The sequence below is a fragment of the Malaclemys terrapin genome, chromosome 2 (genome assembly GCF_027887155.1).
Source record: "Malaclemys terrapin pileata isolate rMalTer1 chromosome 2, rMalTer1.hap1, whole genome shotgun sequence".
Classification (NCBI taxonomy): domain Eukaryota; kingdom Metazoa; phylum Chordata; order Testudines; family Emydidae; genus Malaclemys; species Malaclemys terrapin.
Genome location: NC_071506.1, coordinates 24,648,284 through 24,675,475, shown reverse-complemented (window position 1 = coordinate 24,675,475; position 27,192 = coordinate 24,648,284). Strand labels below are relative to the sequence as shown.

At 40.9% G+C, this 27,192-nt stretch overlaps 1 protein-coding gene across 5 annotated transcripts in view; it reads right to left on the bottom strand.

Moving 5' to 3' along the window:
• The window catches only part of ENPP2 (ectonucleotide pyrophosphatase/phosphodiesterase 2), a 118,708-nt gene that overhangs the window by 45,815 nt on the left and 45,701 nt on the right, over nucleotides 1–27,192 (bottom strand). For all 5 annotated transcript variants that reach the window (XM_054018749.1, XM_054018747.1, XM_054018750.1 and 2 more), the window contains exons 2-9: nucleotides 26,912–27,014; nucleotides 19,221–19,376; nucleotides 16,995–17,120; nucleotides 12,304–12,364; nucleotides 10,573–10,670; nucleotides 9,398–9,477; nucleotides 8,162–8,281; nucleotides 48–103 (exon numbers count right to left, since the gene is read on the bottom strand). In XM_054018749.1, coding sequence (XP_053874724.1) covers nucleotides 48–103; nucleotides 8,162–8,281; nucleotides 9,398–9,477; nucleotides 10,573–10,670; nucleotides 12,304–12,364; nucleotides 16,995–17,120; nucleotides 19,221–19,376; nucleotides 26,912–27,014 — 800 coding nt within the window. The remainder of the gene's footprint in view (nucleotides 1–47; nucleotides 104–8,161; nucleotides 8,282–9,397; nucleotides 9,478–10,572; nucleotides 10,671–12,303; nucleotides 12,365–16,994; nucleotides 17,121–19,220; nucleotides 19,377–26,911; nucleotides 27,015–27,192) is intronic.

Here is a 27,192-nt window from a genome sequence, read left to right as displayed (position 1 = left end):
AATATGAATTATTTGCTACAGGTCTCCAGAAATAAAAGGTCACTTACACAGACCAGAAGAATGTCCCAGCTTTCACCCCTTGCTTGGTAGCAGTAATCCATATCTAATGAGGAAAATATAAAAGGATTATAAAATAGTACTGAAGTCTTGATTTAAAAAGAAAATTAAAGCAAACTTTTTCAAAACATGTTTTCCTACCATAAACAAGAAAGTAAAGTGTAGCCTTTAGAATCCCATCTCATATTTGAGCATTTGTAAGAAAACATGCTGTTCTATACAGATTTTGGGGAAGTGAATTGTTTAGTCAGCCATGCGGAGGTATGCAGTGTTATAGCCAAGTGGTCCCAGGATATGAGAGAGAGTGTTAGTAAGGTAATCTCTATTGTTGGACCAACTTCTGTTGGAGAGAGAGAGAGAGAGAGAGAGAGAAGCTTTTGAGCTTACACAGAGCTCCCCTTCAGGTCTGGGAATTATGAAGAAGAGCTCTATGTAAGCTCAAATTGCTTGTCTCTCTCTCTCACCAACAGAAGTTGGTCCAATAAAAGAGATTACCTCACCCACCTTGTCCTGCAGCATGTGGAGGGTCATTTTACTCTTTTCTTCCATTTCACCTTAAATCTCCATTATTACTCTTTAACAGGAAGTGATGTAACTGTGTGGCCTACATGAGGCATTTCTAGCCATTGTAGCCATCACAGGACAGCAATATCCCATCTTGGCCTCTTTCTGATCAAAACTGGGAGAACACTAATTTAGCAAACATCTGTCAAAAATGTGTTACTCAAACTAGAAGACATGCTTGGAAGATTTTCTTAAAAAAACATCACACCACTTTGGCTGAACAAGAAATAGTTCCCAATGGCCACGTATTAGGAAAGAACTTTCTTAACTCTGAACCTTCTGTGTCAATATATGTTCATCATCATCTTAAAGATGGTTGCCTGTGCATGAATTATTCCACAGCCACATCCTGCGTTTTCTGCACACATCTTATTTTAGTCTTAACTGAACTAATGTAATGAAGTGTTGAAGTGCTATGAAAATGGAGATTTTTATATTGGAGACTACTGTTAAACATTTAATCTAGGTATATTGTTGTTCTCATTAGCTTCACTCCTTTCAATCCACTTTTCTCCCCTTGAAAAGCTCCATAGTTGATGCCTGCACCCGCAACGCCTCCAAACCTTATTTCTCAATTTTTGTGTTTCTTTACTGTTTGTTTACAGTCCAAAACAAGTGGTTACACCTGCCTGTTGGCCAGAAAATAAAAATCAATCAAGCCCTCCAACAGTAGCTAAAGTTTCATACCAATCCTAACTAGGATTGCTGCTGAAACTAACCATGACCTTGTCTATTTCTAGGTAGTGATTCTAAGCACATGCACCAAGAGACACCCTCCTTCTGACCAAGTAGCTTTACATACTAATTATTAAGACTGGCACACTTTGCCAAGGTATCCTGCATATTAGTTGAGAGGTAATTGGTTTAAATTCTGATCCTCTGCCCAGCCTCTTTACAAAAATCCTGCTGAATGGCATACACAGATCAGGGCATGTTCTGTGAACACCACAGTTTTGCTTGGAATATGAGACTTCATGCATAAGACCGGTCTACTTTTCAGTGTTCTGCTCACGTGAAGCCTGGTTCTGAAAGCCCTGGGTGTGAGAGACACCCACTGAAGTCCATGGGACTTCTACATATAACAGCCTTACAGGACTGAGTTTAAGATGTGACAAGAGACAGCCCAGCAGAGTTAAATCCTCTACATTATAACTGTTCTTTGAATAGATACAAGGGTAGCAGGAGTAGTACAAGCTTCCCTACACTGTACTCGAGCAACCTGTCCTATCACAGAGAAACTAGTTCTGCCTCCATGCCTACCTAACACTGGTGAGACTGCAATTATATTGGTATTGGAACATGGACTCAGTAGATCTGAAATTAGTCCAACAACTCCTCAAACAATGAGTACTCAGAAGTCATTAAAGACTAACTACCCATACAGTCAATATTTGAACTCCTGCCTTATGGAAAGGGAAGAGGGTGTCTGAATCAGTTTATCATCCTTGGCAGACTACCATCATAACATAAATTTAGCTCTGTACTACACTGACAAAATATTATAGGATCATTTGAAAAACTACTTTCATTTATTTTTGTAGAAGTAAAAGGAAAAAGTTTGCTGTCATGCAATTTCACGACCAGATCCACAACAACAACAAAAAGTTGGAAGCAATATTTCAGGGCATCTGAAGGGGAGACTGCATGTTCATCCAGATGTAACACAGATGCACAGTTTAACACCAAACCACGTTTAGGATTGCAGCAGACGTATTAGACTGAATTCATTGCCCTGAGAGAGCAGGATAGAATTCTCCCCCTCCCCGCCAATGGATAACAATATAATTAAATGGACATTACAAATGATTTTAGCCTAAATGCCAATTGACAACAAAAATAAGGCAGACATCCTATCCCTCCCTCCCGAACAGCAAGAGTGGAGAACAAAGCATAAGGGTTATCTTTGAATGTCCTCCCTTGCTGGTTCGTGTCCAACTTTAAACTTATATGAACCTCAAAGTACCTGTACTATACCTATACATTTAAATGTATTTTACAGTCCCCTCTGGCTATCATGTTTGTTCAAGTCAGTTATCCCAAAGTTTGCGGTGTTTGGTTTTGCAAGGTCAGCACCATTTGTGAGTTTAAGTCATTTATTTGCTATATGTAAATACATCAGTTTTAGCTGCTAGTGGAAACTATATTATGTAACATGCATGTACCTTATATCACACCACACCACAGCCTGTATTGCAAGCTGTAGTAGGTCTACATTATTAAAGTGCCCTACTAGCACAGAGGGGAGAGGAACAACATTTCAAACATTATCCAGTATTCCCTATTACTGTTTATCACAAGAATTAGAGTATGTTTAATTTCTCCAGTGCAGAAAAGTCTGTTGTATTAAGGACCCAAAGATTCAGCTCTAGTGCAACACCCAGTACCCAAATCCAGCTGAGAAGATAGTATATGACACTGTAAACATGCAAAATAGTTTAATGCCTTTAAATACCTCTGAATTAAATACCTCTATTCCTTTGATTAGTAGGTAGACACATAAAGAGGTTAAGCGACTTGTTCAACGTTACACAGGACATCAGTTGCAGCGCTGAGGAACAGAACCTAGGAGTCCTCAGAACTCCCAGACAATACTGCCTTTGTGTATGTGCGTTACAAGGAAAATCAGTTGGCATGGCTTCTGGACTAGATTGTGAAAGCCAGCAAAGTACAACATCTATCTACTTTTAATCTTTTGTGGAAAAATAAGTTCCAAATCACTTCATAAAGCTTGCCCAGTATTTGTTGCATTATGAAAGAAAGAGCAAAAGCACATCCTAGGCCAAGGCCAATATAAAGTAAATGCACTGCATTTTGGCTCTTGTGGGATCACTGTACAAACACTTCTTCTGCAAACTGGCCAAGGAGGGAAATTTTGGTCAGAAGCAGAGGTACTGTATACACCATCTGTGGTTGAGGAGAGGCAAAGCCTGGGTGGGAAATCCCTTTCTCGTTAAGAAATGGGCCGGGGGGAGGGGGGAGGGAAGATTGCACCGCAACTGACAGGGTTTCTGAGATAAATAAATGCATTCAAATTTGGTACAACTATGTAGAATTAAAACCAGAGCTGTTTCATATGCATCTACTATCAAAAGGTAAAACATACATTAACCCCTTCCCTACCATGCACCCTTTATCTGACAGATAATTATGTGACAGAGTAGTTTAGCGCAATTGCCCTCTAGCACAGTCAGACGTTTTTGCGGTCAGAAAGCTATTACCTAGTAATTGGCTGAGACAGGGTCAGACAAACAGGGTGGATTTGCCAATTTAAAGCCAAAAAAGTTGCTATGGAATTAAATTCTTATGGATATCCATTTTCCCCCTATTGACCATGAAGTAACAGGAAAATATCATTTTAAACAATTGATAGTCCTTTTCAATAGAAAGGCTGGCTGCAGCTTCCCGCAGAGCCTCATCTCTCTCCTTTTATCAACATTGTTCCTAGGTTGGTTGCAAGAGACTATTTGAGTAAACTATGATCTCCTTATTCCCTCAGGGAATATTCCAGCTGCCTCCATGCTCCCAGTCCCTGCTAGCCTGAGCTTGATCCTTTGATAGCCAATACAGCATATTCCTATTAAACAGAGGCAAATCTGATTTGCTTCAAAAATAGAGATTGCTTAGATGTAGGACTTGCTATATACCCCTGAAACTGATATTTCTAATCAGTGTAATACTTGGGCCTAATGTCTAGAGACTATAAACTCAGCCTTAAGACACAACATGTATTTCAGTGACTCATTAATATACAGCAGCAAAGAGTAAGGAGGTGGTTTAGGAACATGATGTTCCTTTTAGAGCCTCAGCTGGCCAGCAACACAGTTCAGGGCTTCTCATCAGGCCCTTTTGAATTCTTACTTCAAGTTAAAAAAAAAAAAAAAAAAAAAAAAAAAACACACAACCACACAACCCAAGAATTGTTAAATGCTTCGAGTCTCAATTTAAAGTGAAAGTAAAACTTCAGAAAAAAAGTCAGCCAGCCATGACACAGGGGACAAATCCAGGCTAATGACCAGAAACGCTACAAAGGAGCCTATGCTATGTACTGTGGTTTTTATACAGCCATGATTTAAAAGTTAGTGGACCAAAAGTTGGAAAAGTACAATGCCTTTTTTGGAAGAAAGCATGGGCCTACTCATTCCTTCACTGCAGGATAAGTGGCATTCACCCATTTGAGTTTACACCTGAAAAACAGGAAGTTTAAAAAAAAAAAAAAAAAAAAAAAAAAACACCAACCTTCTACAAATCAGCTTTGGCATTGAATGAAGATTTTGAGCTTCATTAAAAAAAGATCAGTGCTGTACACTGAAAATAAAGCTTAAGATTATAAAAGTCATCCAGAAGGGTTTAATCTTCTCCCAAGAGAGGCTCCAAAACAGGGGCAAATTTCTCTGGGACACTACAAAATCCTGCCATAGGTTCTGGAGATCCAGCACACTTTTCATTTTTATTACCCATTTCTATTTGATTTTTTTAGACAACTTGTTCCTGTAGCGTAGCAGACGCATTGGTTGACGAGGGAAGGAAGGGACTGATCTACTGACAAGGCTAAGTGTGATTTTCATGGTTCATAGGCCATATAAACTATTCTACACAAGAAAAATACACCATCTGATCAGTATTTTCAACAATAAATATGGCTTTGATTACTGGTTAAAAAACGTTTTAGATTTGTTCTTATGGTTAGACTAGATGTCATAAAACACTGAGAAGGGAACTGCAAGTATCAAGAATCAGTTTTTTACTTCCTCCTTTGAGCCCGCTGGCCCAGATGCCTATTATTTCTATGTTGATATCAGCTAGGGGTAAGACAGATATTTTATTTGCACACAGATGGTACCATTTGCCACCTTTTTAATAAATAAAAAAACAAATCTGGTTTTCAGTACTCTGAAAACTAGGTTTCTGAATTCACATGATCAGGTTTTAAATGCTACTTACTGTACCCTGAAGTATTTACAAAAACTTGCTTTTTCTTTTTTTTAATGCCCTCAAGTTACCTTCCGATAAATACTCCCTTGGAAATGAGAGAGAAATTATCTGCCAAATCCCACTGATTTCACATGGTGATCTGTGTGTGTTCCCATGAGATGCTGATCACTAAAGTGAACTTTTTAATGATAACTATTACACAATCATCCAAAGCCTGCATTGAACCAATTCTCTACCCTACCTTTCCAGCCAGAATAGGATATTTCTGAACCATACACAATTCAAGTCACCCTGCCCCATAATGCCATAATCTAAAGCATGTAACGCTCAGGAACCTTGCCCTGACATACACATTTCGTATTCCTTTATCTTATTCCTAATTTCACTCTACCATCTTGAACAATTCAGCTCCCTTGTTGAGTTTTACATCCACCGGATATTTAGAGAAAGCAATAGGCTGACTCTGCGTGGGAGCAGGACTAAGCTATAGAATACTTTTTCCTTATATAGAGTTGTATAATATCTTTCCTCAGCAACACCTCTCATCATTTGTATTTTGCTGGCTGCTCTCTGAATTTCCTTGATATTCTGGTGACCTCACCAGTGGCAGACAGAAAGGGTCCCTTCCACCGTGCTTATGTAATGCCTTTGGACATGTAGATTAAGAGTCATTTGGGTTTTTTTGGCCATCTTATTCTCCACCCTCTCCACCGCTGGGTCTCTGTCAGGGTTACTGCTTTCACAAGCCTCTACTCCCTCATTATCTGTGGTTTGGGGTTTTCCCTCCCTTATGTATTAACTTGCATTTTTCCAAGTAGGCTTTCAATTTCTTATTTTATTCATGTTTTTTTTTTTTATTAAACTTCTCTAGATCAATCACATTATTTCAGTATCCTCAATAGTGTTTGCAACACTGGCCAATGCCATCTGAGAGTTTAACTCCGTCAGGACATTAGTTGTTCCATAACTCCCCCATAATCATGTCACTACTACTTCTCATGGCCCTTTGTTTAGTCTTCAGCCACTTTTTTATTGCCAGTAACAATATTCTGGGACACATTTACAAGAACTAGCTGGTCTATCCCACTCAACACAGCAGGTGATGTGGCATCTACAGTGCTAAGTCAATCTACAGCACTTAAGTGGTCTTTCATATTCAATCACTATATGAAGCCAGGCCCTGTCTTTTACATTTTTCCCATTTTGAAATAAAAAGTGGTGGCAAATATTTAGACTGCACCTAATTCTCATTGAATTTCAATGCAAAATAACTGCTTTGAGGTCCCTTTGAAAACTACAGCCTTACAGCTGAAGAACTACTGGCCCAGGGTAAAGTCCAAGGCTAGTTTAAAATTCAAGATCAGATGTTTTTCTTGGGAGATATGATCTTGTTCAACTGGAGCATGAATTAATTCAGGGAAGTGTTATGCAAGAGGTGAGAGTAGGTGATCATAATTGTCCCTTTGGTCATAACTTTCATATGGGTGGGTGAGGGTGTGAGAGAGATGTTACAAATGTTCAGTCAGTCTCACACACTCTCTCTCTCTCTCCCCCCCCCCCCCTTTGCGGTGTATTGAGGACTGGGTTGGGATTGCAAATTATCACTTTTAAAGTTGGGGGGAGGGCTTTCCTGGTCCTGCTCACAGGTCAGAGGGCTCTGTAGAAAAGTGTGAAAGCAGAGCCAGTCTGAAATAAAAGTCTATTTAAAGGTAAGAAAGATGAGTTCTCTCTCATTGCCTTAGGGAGCAGCCTGTTAACTCTCTCTCGGATTCTGGGGTCTTGTCTATTATTGTCCTGAATTCTAAGATATAAAAGTAGCACTGTGTTACAACCTTCCAGCAAGAGTATATGTTTTTATCTAATCCTGTGTGTGTATGTTTATAACAGAACTAAAACCTGACAAAACTTGTCATGTGCAAATGAAAGGGAAAACACTATAAGATCATAGAACTGTATGGCCAGAAGGGACATCAAGAGATCTTCTAGTCCAGGGATACTCAGACCTCAGTGGTTCAGGAACAAAATTTGCTATCAACGTTCCCAAAAGAGTCACAATAGTGTGAATTCATTGTTTCATTTACTATTTTTTATGTATACACACACACACACACACACACACACACACACACTATTATTCTCACAGAAAAATTACTGACCAAGTGTTATTTTGGAACATAGTACCCAGACTGGTTAATAATTAAATCACATAGTGTTTTAATATCACGTGCTGCAAAGTGCCACAGGAGGCTCACAAACCTCAGTCTTAGTATCACTTTTCTAGTCCATTCCCCTCCACTGAGGCAGAATTACATATACTTTGGACATGCGCCACACTCTGAAAATATACTATTTGAGTTAAACTCTGCCTCCTAAAAGAAGATATTTCTAACTACACCTAGTTCATACATATCAGCAAGAGCCATGTTGCATAAGCAACGGTTTTACTGTTCTGAAAAGGGAGAGCCAACTGAAAAGTTACATTAAAATGACAGAAGCTGGGCCACACGTCAGGAGATTAGGTTAAAATTGTTCACAGATGTATTTTTATTGCTACTATTATTGGCTGTATTCCAAAGCACAGGAGGGAAAAAAAAAGTCTGAAACTTACTGGTTGACCTCCCCACCATCTGTGATTGAATTTCTCTCGCCCTCGAAGACTGAAGCTGGCATCAAATACGGGGTCATACATGGAATTGCCAACAATTCCATGTGATTCAGGATAGAGTCCCTTTGTGCAGAAGCAGATTAATTAGTGAACCTTTAGTACATGTAAAATGCAGTTGTGCACAGTTATCCACAAATACCAGTACATTCTTTAAGAATGGAAACCTGGGTATGCCTGTAATTTTCACCCGAATTAAGAGATTTTAGTTTTAAGATAAAAAAAGTGTTTAGTACTTTAGATATTCATGAAAGCAGTACGAGATAATTTGCATACCCTGATCTTGTCTTAAAGCATAGGTACTTCAGCAGTTAGCTACATTAAAAGATCACTTATTTTCTTACTTAAATGGCAAAAAGTGTATTTCATCCAGTATGAAAATACTTTAAAGTAGTACTTTCAGTTCATCTTTGTAAAATATTCTGGTGACAGTAAGTGATCCTTTGGTGACATTATTATTATTATTATTATTACTGTTATGTATTTATTATTAATAATAATAATATAGTTAGCATTTAAATTTCATCATGTTTTACCTTCATATTGCTTAGCAAGCGTAACTTAATCCTGAGCACTCCTGAGAGATGAGTAAGTATTATTCCTAGCATAAAAAAGAAGGAACTGAGGCAAGTCAGCTAAGTGACTTGCATCTAAAGCCACAGTGGGAATTAATGCCAAAGTTGTCATTAGCACACAGGAGTTCCTGATTCATAGCCCGGCACTCACACCAGGGCTATTATCAAATATGTGGGCCAGATAATAAGCTGGTGTAAATGTGCGTAGTTCCACTGACTCAATTTCAATGGGGAAAAAACAACAACAACATAGATTTACATCAACTGAGGGTCTGTTCTTGTGACTTCAAATTTATTTCCATAAGAACTGTAGGCTGCAGTTACAGAATAGGAGTATGAATCACTTCATTATAGGAGCAGGCAGGAAAAAAAAAAGCAGCAGGCTATAATAAATGCTTTGCATTGATACTGCACACTTTATCTAAGAATCTCAAAGTACTTTGATGCTTCCCCCACTCCATTTGAGGGAAAAAAAAAAAAAAAAAAAAAAGTGACTGACCACGTTAACCAGTTTTTATTAAAAAATCCCTCCCTCGCAATTCCCAAGTTTGTAAGTGATGTGCAAGTCCCTTTAAGTATATTCAAGAAATCCCCATCAAAGACTTACAGTAGCCAGGGTATACAAGTTAGGGAAGGTTTTTGTAGGATATACAGGTCTCATATAGGGAGAATGTGTTCCACAAGATCCTGAAAGTACAACAGAAAATACAGGTGTTAAAAAGTGGGACAATCATACACTGAAGGCAGAAAGATAGGAAGACCTTTGCTTAATTAACAAATACCAAGAAACATGTTTGAACTGATTTAAACAAACTCGACTCTACTGCTTAAGCACCGAGTCCAACAATGCTAAAGCACACATATTAAATAGACACGCATGGCCTAAAACATGACAACACTTTCCCTCGTACAAAAAGATGGAGATGTTTGGCTATAGATGTATAAAACTAGGTAGATTGAAAAGAAAGAAGTGCTCCCCTTCCCTCCTGGGGGAGGGATAGCTCAGTGGTTTGAGCATTGGCCTGCTAAACCCAGGATTGTGAGTTCAATCTTTGAGGGGGTCACTTAGGGATCTGGGACAAAAATCAGTACTTGGTCCTGCTAGTGAAGGCAAGGGGCTGGACTTGATGACCTTTCAGGGTCCCTTCCAGCTCTATGAGATATATATATATGGAGATAGGTAATTAGTCCTTCAGCTCATTTTCACTCCAAGTTTGCCCATATTAGCAGTAAAGTAACTCCAGAAAATTCATGCTAATTTCAGGTGACAAACACACTGTATTAATCAGTCTGAAACTGTAATTCCAGAGTTGTCACAGGGAAATTTTCACCAGACTTCCCATTCGCATACAATAGTGCACACAGTTGCTACTACACGTGTTGAATTCAAGATCAGGTTTGTTTAGCAAACAAAAAACAAAAAACTGCACCTGTTCTGGGAGACTTCCTCCCCCCCCCCAAAAAAAAAAAAACCACACACACCACACAATGATGCACTTCTGCCATTCTTATATTATTGTTCTGCACTGCTCCAGCTTGTCTCTTTCAGGCCTAATCAAATTGTGCACCATTTAAGCCAATGGGACTTTTGCCATTTGACTTCATTGGGAATAAGAATAGGCCTTTAGATTGTTAGACCTTTGGGCCAGAAAGCCAGCTGTGTTTGATGCAGCTCTTCTACTGCCCAGCACCTTGTTGGTTTATGGTGCTATATAAACAATGAAAACAATATGAGAACAAGATATTGCCCTGTTTGTTTGTTCTAATAAAACATTTACTTACTTAGTTTTTCAATGTTGGGCATGACCTTACTCCCTTTCTTCATGTATGATGCACGGAAGCCATCGACAGAGAAGATGATCAAAGGAGGGCGAACAAAACTGAAACAAAGGCTATGTTAACGTATCAAGAGTTGAAAGGAGTATTTCGAAAACTATTTCGCACGCTCATTCGGTTAGACTAATAAGAGTTTAAAATACTACAACAGTTAGAAGTCTATAAATTTTAGAGTTAGTAGATCAGTATAGTTTAGTAATTTTATTTGTATTTCAGTAACACCCAGAATCCCAAAATCAGGCTCCCGATCCTATTGTGCTGGTGCTATAAAGACCCATACAAAGACATGGTCCCTGTCCAGAAGAGCTTACAGTCTAAGAAGGTAAGTTATGTATAAAGAGTTGGATAATAGGAATACGGTCAAATACATACATTTTTACACACATATAATTGCAATTAAAAAAAAAAAAAAAAAAAAAAAAAACACACACACACACCCCACAAGCACAAATCTTTTCTGTTTTTGTAAAGAACAAGGGTCACAGGACGTTTAATGTCCACATACAGCATGTGAGAGAGACCAGCTGCTCTAACACGGTAAAGAAGCCGAGTACTCATTTTGTTATTCTTTCCTAGAACAAAGAGCCACATTGCTCCTCTTGAGATGCAAACACAGCCAGGATGTATAAGTATCCCAAAGCTCATGCAGAGGCAACTTCTTCAAACGTGGCTGCCCAATATTAGGTATCCTCAGTGAACTCATTCTTAGGTACCTAAAGTCTTAAGCTCCCATAGCTCCCACTTAAATAAATAGGAGCTGTGGATGCTCGGTATGTCTGTGAAAGAGTCCCCTTATTTAGATATCTACATCTAAATCTAGACCTTGATTCAGCAAGTTACCTAAGCACAGGATTAATTTTTTTTAAACATGTGAAAAGTCCAGGGGTGCCAGAACAGGGATCCATGGTTCCTTTCACTTTTTACTGGCCAGAAGGAGGAGCGACAGAAGGAGAGGGTAGGGCCTCAGGGAGAAGGGGCAGGGGCACAGTTCGGGCACCGGTGGCCCCCCACACTTTTAGGGACTTTCCGCTGTGCCTGAAACAGTCCCATTGGGCTCAATGAGACTACACACATGCTTAAAGCTATTCACATGCTTAAATATCTTGCTGAATCATAGTCTAAATCAGTTAAGTTTCAGAATCTAATCATAAGCATGGGAACTACGGGTGCGGGGGGTGCTGCAGGTTTTACGCAGGGCCCCATGCCCAGGGTCTGCCGGCCCCCTGGCCCCTCTTCAAGTCCCCCCTCCCGGAACCATGGCCCTGCTCCTGGCCTCAGCTCAGGGGGGGGGGGGGGGCAAGGGATGGAGGTAAAAAGTTTGGGGACACCAGCTTTACAGTTTTGCTGGCTTTCAGCACCCCCACTATAAAAAAAAAAAAAAAAAAAAAAGTGTTCCAGCACCACTGAATCTTATGTGTTTTTAAATACTGTATAAGACGGGTACCTTTGGATGTAATGTTTAAAGAAAGTTGGCCTGAAGGGTGCTCGCATCAGGTCTGATCCAATGCTTATTGAAGTCAAAGGAAAGACTTCCACTAAATTAATTAGGTATTGGTTCAGATGCATGCATAAGTGAAGTGAACTAGGCAAGTTTATCAACTTATAGCCAGTGGCTACGATTTAGTCAGCTCTTTTAACAGATGTCTTCCCCACAACTTCAAAATAAAATGCACTTACCCAGCTGGGCATTCAGGAGATTTTATCTCTTCACAGTCATCATCTACCCAGTGAGTCTCTCCTACATGGAAAGGAATGTCATTTTTTAAAACAATTGTCAATACAGTTACAAATTGTACCAGACTACCAAAAAACCACCCACACGCCACACAACAGGTCATACTGTCATACTTTGTGAGCAACGTGTTTCTATACCCATTGCTCTCCTAGGCAGCAGTATGAATGTGCTGATTACATGCCAATGTTCAACAAGAACATCAGAAGTACAAAATTAGCACCTGTTTAAAGCATGACTTAAAATCAGAGTAAAGGGATTTCCTCTTGATCCTATGTGCAAGTTTTCACATGGTTTGAACATTTGAAAGTTATAGAGCACAAAAGCAGCATTATACTTTCATATTGGTTGCTAACAAATTGTTAGTTTCATAGCCTAGCTGGAACTGATCCCCTTTTGGGCACTGTGTGACCACAGTATTAGGTTGTGTAGTCAATTATTTTCCACTACATTTTTTGCTACTGTTTCCACTGCACGCTCATTGAGACCTGGGACACACTTTATACTGTCACAGGACAGAATAAAGTCAGATCATCAGACACTGCTACTTGCTTTATGACATTGGTGTTATTAAAAGGAATTGTACTTCCTCAATTAAAAAAAAAAAGCAGATGCATAGAATACAATTTTGAACAGCAGCAATCCCAATTGGCCCTGATAAGGGAGAGCAAGAGACACAGAGGAACTCAAGAAGGAGATGATCTTGGCATAGGCAAGAGATGTGAAGTATTTGCTTGAGTGGAACAAGAATTAGAGTGTCACATTTAATAGTAAAAGAAAAAGTAAATTTGTAACCAATAACACTGCTCTACAGCCAAAATGCTTCTGAAATAAATGTAGTCAAACTTTACTAATTCTGGGTCACTGAGAACGAAAATGATGCTTAAAATTGTTGATTGGCTCTAGTTTTCAAGATATGCTATTGGGTCAGTATATATGACCCTTGACTTGGGAATGGCGGAGGGTAAGTGAGTTATAAAGGGAAGGGATCTCAATTTAAACCAGAAATGACTAAAATACATCTTTGACTGGATCTATGAATAAATCTATGGCTGGGTTTGGACAGTACTTGTTTTTTAGGCAAAATAATGAATGATGCAATCTGAAGCTGGTATTGCGTCATACATGATATGAATTGCATCATGTTATTCCTAGAAGTCATGGATGATGCAATCATAACGAAGCTTACATCACTCTGCTGAACAAATTGCCCTATATCAGCTCTAGAAATCATACAGTGTCGTGCTCTCTTATTTGTCAGTGTTTGATTTTGCAAAGAGATACATTTCAGTTTAGCCAAAGTGAGCAGAGATGCCTCATACTTGTGTGAACAGTGCAGATAACTTCTGCTATGTTTGTGGTGAAGTGACTTTTGCATCACAAAAGCGCAGTATAACCACTATGGTTAAGAAAGCCTATCACCTTTATTTTGGCTGCAAAATTGGAGATCAGGACAAGAGGTGGGCCCCACACATATGCTGCAACACTTGTGCAACAAATCTTCGCCAGTGGTTGAACAGGAAAAGGAAATCTATGCCTTTTGCAGTGCCAATGATTTGGAGAGAACCAACAGATCATACCAGCAATTGTTACTTCTGCATGGTGCCTCCAGTTGGGAAAGGTGTGTCAAAGAAGAAAAAGTGGACTGTGCATTATCCAAACATTCCATCAGCTATACGCCCAGTACCCCACGGAGAAGGGCTGCCGGTTCCTGATGCACCAGAATCACTCTCACTTGAGTCAGAGGAGGAAGAGGAAGAAACTTCTGTCCTGAACCATCAATGTCACAGGACCCAAATTTTCTCCCATCCTCCTCCTCTGAATCACACCTCATAACACAAGGTGAACTGAATGACCTTGTTAGGGATTTGGAACTACCCAAGAGTAAGGCACAGCTGTTGGGCTCCAGACTACAGCAGTGGAATCTCCTGGCAGGTGATGTTAGGGTTTCCATGTTTCGTGACCGTCAAAAGGATCTTGTCCCATTCTTCTTCATGGAAGGCGATCTTGTAGCCTGCAACAACATCGATGGTGTGATGGCAGCCCTCAACATCATTCACAATCCAGATGAGTGGAGACTGTTCATTGATTCATCGAAGACAAGTCTTAAAGCTGTTTTACTGCATAATGGCAATGTTTTGCCATCAATTCCAGTTGGTTATGCAGTCCATATGAAGGAAACCTATGACAACATGAAACAACTTGTGAGGTGCATAAACTATGACCAACATCAGTGGCAGCTTTGTGGCGATTTGAAGGTTGTTGCTCTCTTGCTTGGTCTGCAGACTGGATACACAAAATACTGCTGTTTTCTCTGCGAATGGGATAGTCGTGCAAGAGATTCCCACTACATCAAGAAAGATTGGCCACTCTGACAGTCATTGGAGCCTGGGAGGAAAAGTGTTCAGCATCCACCACTTGTTGAATCAAGGAAGATTTTGTTACCACCCTTACACATCAAGCTGGGTCTGATGAAGAACTTTGTCAAGGCCATTGACAAAACACAAGCAGCTTTCAAGTACCTCCGTGGAAAATTTCCAAGGTTAAGTGAAGCTAAGATAAAGGAAGGTGTCTTTGTTGGTCCTCAGATTCGTGAACTTCTTTGAGATGATGCATTTGACCATGCACTGCGTGGCAAGGAAAAGACAGCATGGAAAGCCTTCCAGTTAGTGGCAATAAATTTTCTCGGAAACAACAAGGCAGACAACTACAGGTTGTTGGTGGAAAACCTCCTCCAGGCATACAAAAGCCTTGGTTGCAACATGTCACTAAAGATACATTTTTTGCACTCTCATCTAGATTTTTTTCCACCGAACTGCGGAGCAGTGAGCGACGAGCACGGCAAGCGATTTCACCAGGACATTGCAACAATGGAGAAACGCTATCAGGGCAAATGGAGCCCATCAATGCTTGCAGACTATTGCTGGACAGTGACAAGAGATGCTCCAGTTAATGAATACAAGAGACAAGCCAAGAAGCGCCAAGTAGACACTGAATAGGACTAAACTATGTACAGAATAGTTTTTTGCCTTTTGTTTCATAATAAATTTTATTTATATAACCCTTTTGCTGATTTTTAAAGTGTTACATAAACAGGACAGGTGAAATATTATCATGTAAAGCAACCATAAACACATGAAAATACCTAGGTTTACAATTTATGATTAAAACTCTACTATCTACACAATATATATTGACATAAAATGTAAAAACTTAAATATCTTAGAAACAGTAGCCAGTTGTTTTAATTGTCCTATTTGAATTCAGCACATCAAAATACATAATAAATAGCACATTTTATCTCTGAAGCAGACGACTTCTCAAAAATTGTAGACCAGTGTAATATGGAGATGCTGTTCTTATGGAAAGGTCACTCCTGTAATGGTCCCATGGTCACAGAGATCTTTTGTTATTGGCTGGCTAAATGAGGACTATGTTCTGGGTACATTAAAACAAGGGATGGCTTTAACTACTTGTTCTGTCCTATCTTTCTAAGGAAAGGCACCTCAAAAGGCAGGAACTGGGAACTACAACTAGCATTTAACCACAATTAATCTGCCAGGGTTTCTTCGGAGTTGGGAAGAATGCAATCTGCTAAAACTTGCTGGAGGAGGCATATTTAGTTTTCCTTCCCCACTGCAGAACTGGAGATGAGGAAGTAGTCTCTGCACTCAGTTACGCTGGTGTGTATCTGGACTATCCTCCTCACCTTATCAACGTATGGAGTTGCTTGGCAGAAAGGAAGTGGGGAAGAAAATGAAGATTCCAAAGAAAAACCTTTTCTGAAAGCGAGTAGTTGGGGAGGCTAACCATCAGCTGAGACTGATCTCTGGGTAAATCCTATTGAATCATGCAGAAGCATATTGAAATGGCCAGAAGACCCACTCAGATAGAGGAGGTACACCTACACAAGGCAGGATATGTTCCAACAGGATCAAGATTACACTGGAAATGAAGCCTTCACGGCCCACTGTGATAATGGATTATTGAAGCTATTTCCATTAAAAAACAGAGTGACCTGTAATTAAAGAGAATACAAAGAGTCCATCTAATCCTGCACGTACCTACTCTAGGTAACCATGTGTTCCTGTCACCTGTCCCTTTTCCTCACACCATGTATCTCTTGCATCTTGTCTTACATCAAAATGTAAGTGCTTCAGGACAGAGACTCTTATGGTTTGGGTTTGGGTTAGTTTTAAATGGAACACCCAGCAAAGCTAAGCCGGTCCTTATTGAGGCCACTAAACAGTACTGTATTCACCGTAATACAATTAAGCACATCTAAACTATTTGTTTTTGTTTTACAATACACTTCAAAGGTGTTTTAGAATCCATCTCAGCATGCAGAATCCTTTTCTTCTCCAGTCAGCCTGTCAGCATCACTTCCAACTGACAAAGTATTCCCACCATCACCAAATCTGAAACACACTGCTTCCACAGAACTGATAGCACCTCTGAGCCTAGGGCACAAGAAACTAGAACTACCCCCTCACCCCCCAAAAGAACAGAAAATGAAGTGTGTATGGTGTGGGGGAGTGGCAGGATGGAGGCACTTTCACAAAAAAAAATACTTTGCATTACCCACAGGCCTGGCCTCTATCAGTTCAGGATAGATAAAAGTGATAGAAATATGTACCTTTGCATACAGCTTGATAATTAGTACAACAGTCTCCTCTGGTCAAGCAGTCTTCAGAACAATGACAGGCATTCTCTTCATTCCTTGCCTCTCCACAGCGATCTTTGGTACATTCCCAGCCTCGAGCTAAAATAGTCACACGGTAAGTGAAAACATTCAAGATGATATTTTTTAAAAGGGTCCATAGCACTCAGTTGAACATCCCATGAAGTTAGCCCAACCATTACAGTCGGCTTTAGAAGTTTGCGATCTGCACAGTGTTTGAAATCGATAGGTTGACTATAAACAAAAGAAGATGTGAGCCATAGACGGGTGTGAAGTTTTCAGTGCTTCCCCATTCACAAGCAGGGAGTTTTCTTACTCTCTGATCCGGTCATTTAAGCCACTTTCCAAACTTAATACCCAGCAAAAGCATCGCTAAAATATTGTTAAGGAACTTCTCTCCACTTCCCCACTAACCCCCGAATGAGGGATATGGTGAGGGATCTGGAGCATAAGAGATGAATATTAGCACATCTCACATACACCCCCCCCCACACACACACACACACACCATTAGTAGCTTTAGGAATCCACTATATTCAATTACCATTATGTAGATGGAGGGATGTAAAAGGGAGCAACATGGCATGCAATTGGGGCTTTTATTCATGCCAAGCTCCTCAACACAGGAGAAACAAAGATGGAAGGAGCCCCTTTATCAAAGCTTATTGCGTGAGGGTCTGTGCTGCACAGCACAAAACCTGCTGCCCTGGACAAGGTGGCTTATAAGCGACCTTTGCACCCTTCCAATCCTGGGGAGGCCATCCACATAATTAACAGTCCTGAAGCCAAGTTGAGCAGCACAGGCGCCAACCATGGGGACAAAATGGGGAGTGCCAAGCACCCACCAGCAACCCCTCTATTAGCTCCCCCCATCCCACCCCAGCACCTCCTGCCCACTGGCAGGCCCCGCGGATCAGCACCTCCCCCTCGCTCCCCATGCCTCCCGCCCACCACAAACAGCCCAGGCCAACACCCAGTTCCTGGCCCCCAGAGCTATGCTCAATTTTCCAGATCCTATCAACTCACTCTTTCCTGGATACCAAGCAGGTGAAGTTATACGATGACCTATGGAAGTCTGGGTAGGTCAGAATGTTCAGAGCTGTATGGAAGTATCATTTTCATATAAATGAAATAAACTGGGTGGGGGGGGCAATAATTTGTGCTGAAAATTGGGGATATTCCCGATTCCATTTGAAACACTAGTCATCTCTTTTGGCTGCTCAGATAAATGTGATTCTTCACCAAAGACCAAAGTAACAAGAAAGATTTCAAAGGCAGGAAGACTAGGCACCTATGTCAACCTAATCTCTGTACCAATCCAGCTACATATTTTTTGGTACAGTGAATAACTGAAACACATACACAATATTTTAGGAAACAAAACAGTAGCTTTATGCTCTGCCATGAGGAAGTGTAATTTCCAAAAGGTGTTAGTAGCGAGACAGCCTCTCTAAAAATGTCCACACCATGTATCAAGCTAACAACATCAACCACCACCAATTAATAGGGCTACGTTTTCTACCCCCTAGTGTCCAATTAAATGAACCTGAAAGATTCCATCAGTGGACTGTGTGTGCCCGGACATCTGGAAATAGGTGTCTGAAGTAACAGCAACCAGCACACTCCTTCACCTGCAATTCACTCCTGGAGAGGACCTGCACAACATCTATGCAGCAGTTAAGCCCTGACAGCATCAGTGGGATTTAACCAGCGCATTAACCTGTGTGGACTCCTCTGCACAGGCATGAAACCCACAATAGGAGAATGAACATTAATTCCATAAGTATTCACCATTATTTGGGAGAAAGACAACATCTCATAGTTACCACAGTTACTTCCTGTTCTAACTAGAGGAGAAAACTTTAGTATCTCCGTGTGCCTAACTGTTAGTGTTTTTACATGGAGCACTGCAGTAATACAATTTACTTTTTAGGTGGGATCTAATGTAAATAAAGGTGCAGGATGCTTCCTGGAAACCAAGGCAGAGGCAAAGAAAACCCAGTAACTGGGGAAGATACAAGGACCAGTACGCAAATTAAAGCAAGCAAGCAAGGACCACACATTGAGAAAGGCTGAATGTGTTTGAAGACGGGATGAGTAAGGCATGCCCTGACAGTTGTCATTAGTCCATAGCCAGCTATAAGCAGGGTGTATAGATACAGGGGAGTACAGCTCTCCTACCTGTCTTTAAACATAGTTCATCAAAGTCGAAGCAGCAACTGTTGTAGCTCTTGCACAGGTTGTCACAACGGCAGCCCGGGGGCTCAGCCTCTTGAAGCTCAAAGCATCTGCTTTTGCAGGACCCAGAAGTACTGATCCAGGGGGAATCTGACAGGACTGCGTGGAATAAGAAACAGGGCAACATTTGTCAGGCCATCAATGGCTGGTGAGTGATTGCTCAAACTAGTGCGAATCTGAGTAATGAAACTTCAGCTGCCCTGTTACAGCAGAGGAAGGTGAAGGGAAAGGAAAAGGAGAAGCACCTTGGGTGTTGACCGAAGCAAAAGTCTAATTAACTCAAAAAAAAAAAAAAAAAGGTTCTTCTTTTGGGGGAGGGGAGAGAAAGGGTAAGCAGCATGCTGTGATAATGTCCTGCAAAGAATGGCACCTGGCTTTAAGTCCATAATAATCAAGCAATCATTAGCAGAAATAAAGTTTCAGAGGCCCAGTTATGGGAGCTTCAAATACTTGCCAAAAACAGGCTTTTGCAGTTAAAAACTGCATGACATTTTCATGCTCAACTGGGCAGTTAGCATGGAAAGGAACCGCAATTAGTCTACATGACAGTCAGCAGGATTCTGTTTACTGTACTGTAAGGTGCCACATCAACACTGCAGTGAAAGGAAACTGTATGATACTCAACAAATTGAGTTAGTGGCCAATAAAGTGAGGAAATGCTTTTTTGGTGGGCTTCTGTAGAGCATTAAACTATAAAAACAAAACCTTCAGCAATAACACTGATTCAGAAACTGTAGACCATTCATAAAGCAAGAAACTGAGTCCATTAATAAAGCAAGCATTAAACAGCAATGATTCATTGGGGGTAAGGGACCCTGAAGTGGGACAAAAGCTATACTCTCCTGGCTAGGAGAGTCCCCTATGACACCAAAATATATTATGGGGAGGCTGTTTGTGACTCCATGGTTAAGGATGCTTTATGACATGGGCTAAAAATAGAGCATATATTCAAGTTTTTCTTCCTAGGTAGGTGTTTTGAGTATGAAGTTTCACAGTACCTTTTGATTTCTTTTATTGAATTTTTAAATAGGAAGTATTTGAAACCAGTTAGGGGATGAAGTTTGTCAGCAGCAGTCAGACTATTTCTTGTTGAAATATCTACATAAAATTAGTAGAGCATAAATCTTAAGTAGATCCGATTTAACAGGTACTTTTAGAAAATATTGTGGATTACGGGCCATTTTCTGCTGCTGTTCTATATAGCTGAAAGTTTATCCGTCAGCAGAATGGGGGGAGAATAATCTTCCCCAAACAAAATCATCATCCCAACACTTAGTTGTGGGAGCATACGGTAGGCATAGGTGCTGGAACTTAGCTGCTGTACCCCTAGCTTGAAGTGATTTCCATCAAAGGCCTTGGCTACACTCGCAGATTCACAGCGCTGCCACGGCAGCGCTGTGAAACGCGAGTGTAGTCGCGCCGCCAGCGCTGCGAGAGCTCCACCTCTGCGAGGGGAATAGCTTGCAGCGCTGCAGGCGCTGATTACACTGGCGCTTCACAGCACAGCACTTGTTTTTTCACACCCCTGAGCGCAGCAAGTGCAGCGCTGTGAATTGCCAGTGTAGCCAAGGCCTAAGCTTACAGTTTGCTTCAACGCATCTCAGAGCCCCTCCCCCCCAACACAAATTGTTCCAGTGCCCCTGAAGGTAGAAAGGCACTCTTTTGGGTTTCGAATGAGTCACTTGGTAAAGGCAATGTGGGAAGACTGGAGAAGCTAGGGGACAGAGTTAAAGTTGTACGGCATGGTAGTATAAGGTATGTGCACATATGTGGGGCAGAAAGTAACATTAGATTAGGGTTACCATACGTCCGGATTTTCCCGGACATGTCCGGCTTTTGGGGGCTCAAATCCCCGTCCGGGGGGAAATCCCCAAAAGCCGGGCATGTCCGGGAAAATCGGGAGGGCTGGGTGGTGCTCGGCCGGGGCCGGCGGTGCGGGGCCGGGGGCATAGTGCCGGGCCGGGAACCAGGGGCGCAGTGCAGGGCCGGGCGCGGGGCCGGACGGGGAGCCGGGGGCGCGGTGCCGGGCCGGCGGGGAGCCGGGCCGGCGGGGCCCGCGGGGAGCCGGGCCGGCGGGGAGCCGGGCCGGCCGGGCCCGCGGGGAGCCGGGCCGGCGGGGGGCCGGGCCCGCGGGGAGCCGGCAGTGCTGGGCGGGCCGGGGGTGGTGGGCCGGGGCCGGCACCCCAGGGCCCGAGCCGACCCAGGCTGGAGCCGCCGGGGGGACCAGCCTGGGCTGCGCCTCCTCCCCCCCACACTCCCCTTACCTGCTTCAGGCTTCCCGCGAATCAAATGTTCGCGGGAAGCAGGGGAGGGGGCGGAGACTTTGGGGAGGGGGCGGGGTTGGGGAGGGGGTATGGGCGGGGCTGGGGGCGGGGCCGGGGGCCGTGGAGTGTCCTCCATTTGGAGGTACAGAATATGGTAACCCTACATTAGATGGCTTAATATTTTTCTTTGCTATTGTAGTTTTTCGGTCAAGTAGGGTGTGTGTGTAAGTAAAATACTCTATGTAAGAGCATGGGAGTATCCCTTCAGTTAGGAACTCCCTCAGCATTCCCTTGATGAAGCCATTTTAAAATGTTCAATATTTTGGCCATTTAAAATGCCATAGGGCTAAATCGTTGCATCTGTGCTGGCAACATGCATACATGAGTTTTTCCTTCAGTTACTGAAATCAGTCCTCTTGTTTGTTTCGGCAGTGGCCACAACCAAGCAAAATTCTATGCTTTACATTTGTTTCTTCTTCCCATAATCCCTAGTACAAAACCAGATGAATTCTGAAAGATGTAGTTTTACCAGGAGTTTACTAACAGAGGGACTAATTGCTTCTGGTGTCCGGAAAAATAAATAAGGGCTGATTCAAAACATTCTTCAGCTTTAAACAACATGGGAGCTTCTGTATTGTTCCAATCAAAACCACAAATGATATATTAAAGCCTATTACTCCACAATATGCATTGATATGTAGAGCATATGTGATTCCCAGTTAATCCTGGTGTCCTTTTTAAATCATTTGGGCCCAATCTGCTGAAGTGCCAAGCACCAGCTTCTCTCACTGACGTCAGCAGAGGCTGTGGCTGCCCTGGGCTTATGAAAAACAATCAGATCCATCTGTTTTAAACCAGAGCATGTATGTCAGCTCAAGTTTCCTTCACAGACAGGACACTGGAACCTCTTTGAAGCTGTAAGAAGTTTTTTAAAAAGTGTCATTACTGCACTAATTCTTTATTCCAGTATGACAACTAGACTTTAGAAGGGACATCTACTTCCAAATTCAAATTTATGTCCACTCTGCACAGAATTGCCTCTCTCTCTCTCTCTCTCTCATATATTAAAACACTCCAAATTTATGGGAGGACTTTTGAGATTGCTGTAAAATTTAACACATGAAGATTCATTTCAATGAATATTAAGGGCCTAATTTTCCTGAAACATCCAGCACTCATTTAGATACTTAGCATGGACAGATTTTCAGAAATGGTCTGCTGCTATCAGTCCCATTATTCTCAACACCAGCTGCTGAGGAGTGCTGGACACTTTTAACGTCTCTTGCTTCTTTATCTTACATGTCGTATCTTTGTTTTAAGACCCAAGACCCAGATACGGCAAGTTTGAGTGTGAGAATCAAAGATGTTATTTCAGAATGCTCCGTAATATTACCATTGCCCTATTCATTTCAGTGGAATTAAGTTACTTTCAATGGGGTCTTTGCATAGTGGGGAGACTACTCCATAACGCTGTTGAAAACCACACGCCAATGTCTATTTACAAAGGAAAATTTGGTGAGTCTTACTGCATGTTATATAAGCAACTGTCTGTCCCCAGTGTTTGAAGTAGTATCTCAATGACTTAGTGTTAGCTGTGGGGAAGAATAGTTTCCATTATCTTCTAGGTTTCAGAGTAGCAGCCGTGTTAGTCTGTATCCGCAAAAAGAAGAACAGGAGTACTTGTGGCACCTTAGAGACTAACAAATTTATTAGAGCATAAGCTTTCGTGGACTACAGCCCACTTCTTCGGATGCATATAGAATGGAACATATATTGAGAAGATATATATACACACATACAGAGAGCATGAACAGGTGGGAGTTGTCTTACCAACTCTGAGAGGTTAATTAATTATGAGAAAAAAAACTTTTGAAGTGATAATCTCCATTCTATATGCATCCGAAGAAGTGGGCTGTAGTCCACGAAAGCTTATGCTCTAATAAATTTGTTAGTCTCTAAGGTGCCACAAGTACTCCGATTATCTTCTAGGTAGGAAGTCATTCAGCTATAGATCTTTTGTTATTTTCCATGCATCTGACAAATATAGTATATGCCTTTACTATTCATGTGACAAACTGCAGATTACAACTTAACAGTAGCTTGATACAACGTCTGAGTTAACACATTGGTTATACCCATGGGTTGAGTTACTGTAAGACACTTCACATCATATCACCAAGAGTACTCATTTTAACACCCGTAGCCACTGGATATCAAGACTGTTCAATGGTTTGCTTCAATTGACCTTGCCTTTGAGGCTGAACCACAAACTTGCAGGTCATACACCCAGCTGTGGCCAGGGTCCTGATGTGTGCAGAATTGTTTGAACAAGTATTGTCAGCTTTATAGGAGCTGCACTGCTGCTAACTAAGTACCAGGTTGGAGTTGTCAGAAGCTCCTGCATTGAATATGAAGTTATGAACTTTTCTGAAAATTCCTAGATTGGCAGGAGCTTCTAAGCCATCAAGTCTGGATCCTGCTGGAGAAAGAGAAGACTGTAGCTGCCTTTGAACTTCAAGGAGTTTTCCCCCTTTAACACTAGAGCTGTTTATATCTTTTTTTGGAACTTCAGTCTTTGCAAGTTAAGCTCAAACTATTGTTGTTCTTTAAGGAGAACTTTGGGTGAAGTGGTATACCACTGATTAAGGGAAGAAATCCTATGGAGGCATGTTGCCTTTTGTTTGTTATGTAAATGATAACACAGAGCCTGGAAATGCTATATCCACCTAGAAGAGTGCCATATCAAATTGGTTGGTTTCACTACATTGGATTATGTGATCAAAAATGCAGTCTATTTACAATAGACACACAGACTGCTTCCAGTAGGACTTCCATCCTATGGCAACTACTCAGGCATGTTTGCATTATCCTTAGTAGAGAAACTGCATGGTAAGAATTAGGCAATGGCTACATATACGTAGCAAGGAAAACAGTTATTTGAAGAGTTTTGGAGCAGCAGTGTCACTGCATATTATTTATACTATATTTTGCAAAGTGCCATTGAAATGGACAAGATTTCAATGCGAGACCATTTAAAGTGTATCATAATTGTTCTGGTATAAATACAACTAATCATGGAATTGTATGCTTAAAAATACACATGTGATTAGTATCCAGGTTCCCACATTCACAGATCTAGGAAACAGATTTTAGCTCCCATCCTGACAATAAGACCATCCTGTTGTGCTTAAGTAATATGGTTCAAGAGGATACTATACTAAGACTACAAATTCTGAAGCTACTTAACAACAGGTCTAGAAGACCTATACTCTACCTAAACTTATAGTAATAGGTCAAGTTAAGAAATGGCAGAATCAGTTATTAATTTCCCCTGTTTTGGGGGACTTAGGACCTTAGATGTTATTTTAATTCAGCTATTTGTTGTGTACAAATACTGACCGCTTATTAAATGTTAAAAGATTCAGTTTAACATCGTTTAGATGAATTCTTTAGCACTTACTACTACTTTGTCATTAGTATGTAATAGAGTTAAAGTCATGATAGTCTGGATTCATAAAGCAGTACTAGAATGACAAGGTTTGGAATTTGAAAGTGCTATAGTACACACCAGTTAAGACAAGACACCACTCATGTATAACAACGAATGGTGAAAACATTCTTTTAATCTTAGTTTTTCCAACAGCTATGTCAATCCTATAAGATTATGATGCAGACATCAAGATACATGTAAATACATATGCCAAAACTCAATGGAGTTGAACGAGAACCTGCAGTAATCTTTTAGCTTGGCATTTCATTGGACTGGGTTTCTAAGTAGACTATTTCCATATGCAGTTTCCATTACTATTAATGGGAGTCATATGTGATTAATAATTTCAAAGACATAAGTAGACTCCTTTGATCAGAGCACTTAAAATTTGTTACCAGTTAAAACCAGTTTACTCTTGTGCAGGGTAGTTTCCCATCATAGAGGGCAACTGAGCTCTTCCATTTATTACATTTGTATATAGATTCTATTATCTCAGATTTTACATCCTGTTTCCATTATAAATTAACTTTGATATATTGGAAGTAACTTGGTTGACATAAAAAACAAGAGAGGAAACCCTCACTTGCTGTCTCTTATTGCTATATTCCAGACAATTGGCTGTCCTTGTACTGATCAAACCAAAACAAGTGACAGTCTGTATGTGGAAACCATGAAACACAGGCCTTACCATTATTGCTACAAACAGATCAGGCATACTACCTTAACATCTGAGGAGAGACATGCTAAGAGGAAAGTAATAGGAGCCATTTATGTTTTTGCAGCAAAGTAGGAGGTGCTCTTTACACAGGAAAAAAATCCAGAAGCAACATCCTTTTTCATTACCTAAATGTCCTTACTAAGTCAGCCACACTGATAAATGTGTTGAGTAGACACCAATTCTGGGGAAGGTGAGGGGGAACCTAACAAACTCCTTACTGGGAACACAACTTACTCAAGTCACTGTGAACAAGCAATTTCTTTATGAAAGTTCTCATCCTATCGTTATAGTTGGGTATTGTAAATGAAACCCTTTCATTTCAGCTATATTAACCAAGTCAAAGTCAATTACCACAAGCTTCCTTTTTCATGCCAAAGGAAGGAACAGAGACATAAGTCAAGACTACTCCCCCCCCCTTCCAAAAAAAAAAAAAATCCTTTTCCATTTTATAGGTTTTTCCACTTGGAGCATGCCTCAGGAAATAAAATCCTATGTTTCCCAACAAAATATAAACTAAAGTCTCTGTTGTGGCATGTCCTCTCTCTTTTCCACCCAGAAGAGGATGTGTAACTGAAGAAAAAAATATATGACTGACAGCACATCTGCTTCATGCAGTTCCCAACATTAACACCTGCTGATATCACCCCTTCCCTCCTCCAGTTAGTTGTCTGGTGTCTACTGTTCACAATTCAGCATGACTAGCAGATACAGAAATCTAAGAAGCTATTCTCAGTGACTCTAGACTTGAAATGAGCCTGACCAAACGAGTATTGCACAAATTTCTTCTCTAGCTAGTTGAATGAAAATTGTGAACTTGGGAATTACCTGATCAAGTTACATTTATTTTAATTTACTAACTGAACCTATTCAGTAGGCTCATTGAATAAAAAGTCAGGCACAGTGTACAACAATCAATTACAATATCAGACTAAGTTAACTCAACTCTAAAATAAGCTTAATTCTCCATAGTCACATGCACACAGAGCAAAAGTTTAAGTAAACAGGTAACCTATAGGTGAGTCGCAAAGGTCAACAGACTCAGGCTTGTTAACATACCGGTACTCTTCACTACCCAGAACTAAAAGGAACAGAGTGGGAGTGGTTTCTAACCATGGTATATAACATAAGGTTAGTGAGATGTACAGTTTATCATTTACTGTACCTGAGATTGCACCCTCATCCCAGTCTTCAGATCTTCTGAATCGATTTGCTGTAAATCCTACACAGACGTTAACCCCAAAGGCAAAAGCAAATAAGGATATTACCTGCAAAAGTAAGAGAGCAAAATGATCAAACTAAGCAAAACAAGAATCCAAATTTAAGAGTATTGCGATTGAAAAAAGGAGGGACCAGATATACTGTTTGAGTTGCTAGTCACTCCAGTTCCTATTACTGGAACAGTAAATGACAGTCACAATTTTAGAGTAATCAAAACCAGAAGGG